The sequence below is a fragment of the Bison bison genome, unplaced genomic scaffold, assembly GCF_000754665.1.
Source record: "Bison bison bison isolate TAMUID 2011002044 unplaced genomic scaffold, Bison_UMD1.0 scf7180017864518, whole genome shotgun sequence".
Classification (NCBI taxonomy): Eukaryota; Metazoa; Chordata; class Mammalia; order Artiodactyla; family Bovidae; genus Bison; species Bison bison.
The window spans coordinates 9,476,934-9,481,609 of NW_011495071.1; the positions used below are offsets into that span (position 1 = coordinate 9,476,934).

General features: G+C 54.4%; 1 protein-coding gene across 1 annotated transcript in view; it reads right to left on the reverse strand.

Annotated features, from left to right (window-relative positions):
- TRIM29 (tripartite motif containing 29) overlaps nucleotides 1-4,676 on the reverse strand; it is a 26,902-nt gene that overhangs the window by 11,806 nt on the left and 10,420 nt on the right. Inside the window, exons 3-5 of the mRNA XM_010830472.1 lie at nucleotides 3,898-3,993; nucleotides 3,232-3,465; nucleotides 1,664-1,862 (exon numbers count right to left, since the gene is read on the reverse strand). Coding sequence (XP_010828774.1) covers nucleotides 1,664-1,862; nucleotides 3,232-3,465; nucleotides 3,898-3,993 — 529 coding nt within the window. The remainder of the gene's footprint in view (nucleotides 1-1,663; nucleotides 1,863-3,231; nucleotides 3,466-3,897; nucleotides 3,994-4,676) is intronic.

Here is a 4,676-nt window from a genome sequence, read left to right on the forward strand (position 1 = left end):
GTCTGACTTGCCGGCCACCCACCTCCCACCTCCTACATCCAGACACACTCCCAGCAGCACAGCAGTGACAAAACGCCGACTCGGAGGCCCAGGGCCCCGGGCACAGGTGTAGAGCCGCTGACGTCAGCACGACCCATCCTGCGCCCAGCAGCGGTCTCCCCGCACACCTTGTGCAGGCGCAGGGCCACACCTGCACAGAGGCCGTGGCCAAACAGTCATGGCCTAGAAACGGCACGTGGGCGAGTGGCGGTGGGAGGGGGGGTCCCTGCGCCCCTGAGGCTCGCAGGCCACCACAACGCAGCCAAGGCCGTCCTCGTGGGTCTGGCCCGACCTCAGCTGAGGAGCTCCCCCAGCAGTTTTGTGCCCCAGGGAGCCTGACCCTCACACCCCCTACTCCTCTGCAGGCCACCACGAGCAGCAGCTTCTCCAATGAGAAGATGTGGGCGGAGGGTTTGAATAACAGAGTCTGAAACCCAGCTCGCCCCCTGCTTAGCCATGTGCCCTTTGAAAATCTCCTTCGTCTGTGAGATGTACTACATCCCGCTGGTAGACTAAGATAATACAAGGGAGGCGCTTACACAAAGCCAGCATCCAGGGAGCACCGGATCACAGAGGGCCATCCCTGTCAGGGTCGCTGCCATCGTCATTAGGAGGATTTCAGGACCAAAGTGCCCCTTGAAGCCAAATGATTGTCTTGCGGCAGTGGCTTATCTGTCCTCAGGGTGGCAATGTCCCTCACACCTCCCGGGGAGAGTATGTGATGTCAACATTCCCAAGATATACAGACACCAGCCCTTGAGTCCCAGCCCCTCAGTGCACCACACCCCCTTCTCATGCCCCAAAGAATCACATACTCCTTTTGGAGACCAAAGACAGGGTCACTTCCTCTGGGTGTTGCAGTTAGAAGTCATTAACTAGGCTGCATCCTCAAGGTCTGGGCCACCGGGTGGAGCTTGGGGAAAGTGTCCAGCTTCGGGCCCTAAAGGGATGGGCTGGGACTGGTGGAAAAGCACTTAACGGGGCAGTTTCTCATGTTTGGAGGCTTTCTATGAAGATGATTCAGATGCCTCTGCAGAGGACAGTGTGATTCAATAGAGAAGCTGACTTCAGGGGAGCTGGTGAGTCACTGAGACATGTGCTCAACCACGCCCAGCCAGTCCACCAGGCCAAGTCCACCTCTGGGCTCAACACTGCTCAGCACAGCCATGATGACAGGCAAGTTCTCCCTCCAAGCATGCATGCAGTTCTAGGTCATGTCCCCTGGAGCCTACAAAGCCACCAGATTGCAGTCTGGCCCTTACAATTTGCAGCATCCACACGGCTCCTGGCTTAGGTCCCCTAGTCAGACGCAGGGCTGTAAAACCAATCCCTGAGTTTGATGAACAATCCAGGGAGAAGACATTTGTCCCTAGCGGTGCATCTCCCTAGCCAGTGCCTGGGATGCTCCCCTGGAGGCCCCTTGTAATAGCTGCATACCTTGGGCAGCAACTTCGAGAGAGGAGGGTACCATCTCTGAGTCCTTGTCCAGACACCCTTAGGTGACTTGGGAGGCTGGAAACAGTGAGGTCCCAGCTGGTGGGGTGCCAGCCTGAGCCAGGCAGCAGGAACTGACCTGGGAGAAAACCTCCAAGGCCTTGGGGCCCACCTGCGGGAGGGGACTTACCATTCTCCATGTGGTTCCTCTCAATGAAGTTGCGGCTCAGGTCCGCCTTGCACATCTTCTCGACGTGGCGCATGCACACGTTAAGCAGGTCATCCTTGCAGTTGCCCAGCGCCTGCCCCAGGCCCTCCCCCTCCAGCAGAACGTGGTAGGTGGGCAGGGGTGGGGGCAGGGAGTAACTGCTCATCAAAGCACCGAATTCCTACCAGGAAACGAAAGAAGCCATTAGTGTCCTGGGTCTTTAGGAGCCACGGGGACCCACAGTCTAGCCGGAAGATTCAACCAGGAGCCAGAGGAGGTGGGGTCTACATCCAGCTCGGCTATTAACTGGCCTCACTTTTCCTCACTGGGCACGCATTTCTTATTCTTCTGTAAAATGAGAGGGTTTGACTAAAATCCACTAGATGGGGACTTCCCTGGCGGTCCAGTGGTTAAGACTCCATGCTTTCACTGCTGAGGGCACGGGCTTAATCCCTGGTTGGGGAACTAAGATCCCCACAAGCCAAAAAATAAAGTTAACTTAAAAAAAAATAACTAAATAAAATCCACTAGATGCTAATACCCCTGATGGCACTAGCAGTGAGATATGTGACTCTGTGGCTCCTATCTCTTAAACTGGATGCATGGTGCCTACCCATAGGGTTTTATTTGGGTTTATGGGAGGAACACAAGCTGCAAAGTCTTTGGGAGTGAAACCACCAAAGAAAGGCAAGGAATTACTAGCATTGTGGGTCAGTCACAGTGGTCTCTTCCCCTGCGTGTGCCCACTCAGTCCTGCCTCTATTCTCTGGCACGTCTTACCTCCTTTCTCCCTTACTGAAGACTCTCTTCTTTTCAAATCCTAACGGGCTTTCAAGACCCAATTCAAGTTCCACTGCCTCCACAAAACTGTCTCCATCCTGTCTGCCCTTCCCAGAGCTTCCATAGGCACTTATCTCCTGAACCATAGGCTTTATCACTTAATTACACGCTCTTCTATATTCTCTAATTGTGCGTGTCTTATCTTCCCAGCTGGATTGCAGTTCCTTGAGGGCAAAAACTACATCTTCTACCTTTCTAGTCTCCACAGCACCTAAAACAGTACTGGTGTATAGTGCCCAAAATACTCTAGCAGATGGAAGGATGGAGGAACGGATGGACAGACCAGATCAAAGAAAGCAAATCCACACACTTACTTGCCACTCTCCCATACCCAAAGCAGGCATCGCTAATCTATCACAGAGCTATTTCCTGAAGTACTGAGCCTGAAGTACTATTAATACATAGTTGGTACATGGTGATCTTTGTGTGCCATCTTTAAAGTAGGTAGGATGGCTCGGATGGAAATTAAGTAGACAGATGGAATGGAGCTTAGAGGGATGGATGGATGATGAGTGGTGGATACATGGATGGATGGACAGTGGATGAGGATTTGGGTAAGTAGATGGAAGGAGTCGGGGGCTGAGTGGGATGGAAGGAGTGGGGGGCTGAGTGGGATGGAAGGAGTGGGGGGCTGAGTGGGATGGAAGGAGTGGGGGGCTGAGTGGGATGGAAGGAGTGAGGGGCTGAGTGGCAGTGGAGTTGCTCATTACCTGCAGGAACAGCACTGAGTCGCTGATGCTGTGCAGCTGCTCCCTGATCTGCTTGTCGTCCTGCAGCACCTTGGCCCTCTCTTCCAGAGCATCCACGATCACCTTCACCTGGTCCACTGCATCCTGCTCCCGCTGCTCCAGCGCAGCCCTCACTTCCTCCTTCTGCTTCTCCAGGTCCCGCACCAGGTCCCGGAAGCTCTGCTCCAGGATGGCCTTCTCATTGGTGGTGAAGCTCTGGGTCCAAAGTGAGGGGAGAGGGGAGGGGGTGCATCTTTATGTTCCCAGCGTAGAGTCAGGGCATTTCTACTGTCCCCACCCTGCAAGCCTGTTCAGCCAAGAATCTCATTCAAAGGCATCACTGAGGGATCCTATCTCTTGATAGAGATGACCAGGGTGTTTTTACAGCCCACCCTTCCTTATCCATCAGCAGCTCCTCCCACTCAATGGGTTGACATGAACCATCATTCCACGTTTGGGAAACTCTGTGGGTCCAAAAGTTCCAGGGGAGTCAGGGTGTGTCCACTGAAACCTCAGCCAGAACCAAGCATCATTCAGAAAGTGAACTGATGAGCTGTTTATGTAACCAGGTTCAAGAGCAAGAGCCCAGGCCCAGGCCTGCTGCCTCCAGGCCGCACCAGTTGGGGGGAGACCCTGGGCGCTGCTCACCTTGATGCGGTCCTTCTCCTTCTGCCACTTCTCAGCTTCATCTTCTATCTCAATGATCTTGAGCTGCAACTGCTCCTTTTGCAGTGACAGCTCTGTCTGTAGGGAAGGAGCCGGGGTTGGAGGAGAAGTCAGGGGGAGGAAGTGGAAAAGACCCAGAGAGTCAGGGAGGAGGGCCCACAAATCATCACTCTGCCCTTCATTCAACAAACACTCACTGGGCCCTTGAATATGCCAGGCACTGTGCCAGTCACCAAGGATCCAGCAACAAGTCAAGCGCCACCTCATTGTAAACTCTGGACTCTGAGGCTGGGCAACCCAGCCATGTCTTTGTAAGGCGGACCCTCTACCAGGCCCTCCACCCAACGTGAGCAGGAAGGAAGCTCATTAGGGGGTTCCCGCTCCTTTCAATGGACCTGGAGCCATCGGAGAGCAGCTTACAGGAGAAAGGGGACCCAGCCCAGCTCAGCCCAGCCCAGCCCAGCCCAGGGAGCGTCCCATGGCAGTAAGAGGGTACAGCATTTCTATGACATGACATGAGGCTTGTGTTGCAAGCAGGAGTCTGGGTTGCCGCCAGTGGGGAGTCTGTCTGGGCAGGCACAGCTATAAACCTGTTTATGGGAAATGGAGCGCAGTTTGCAGTCTGGGCAAGATTGGGACTTTATTCAAGTCCCTGGGGGAGGAGAGAGGCCAGTGAGCAAGGCAGTGAGGGTGGATGGGAGAAGGGAAAGAGAGGGTCTAGGTTCCCTGCTCAGGAAGAGAATATTGGCTGTCAGGGTCTG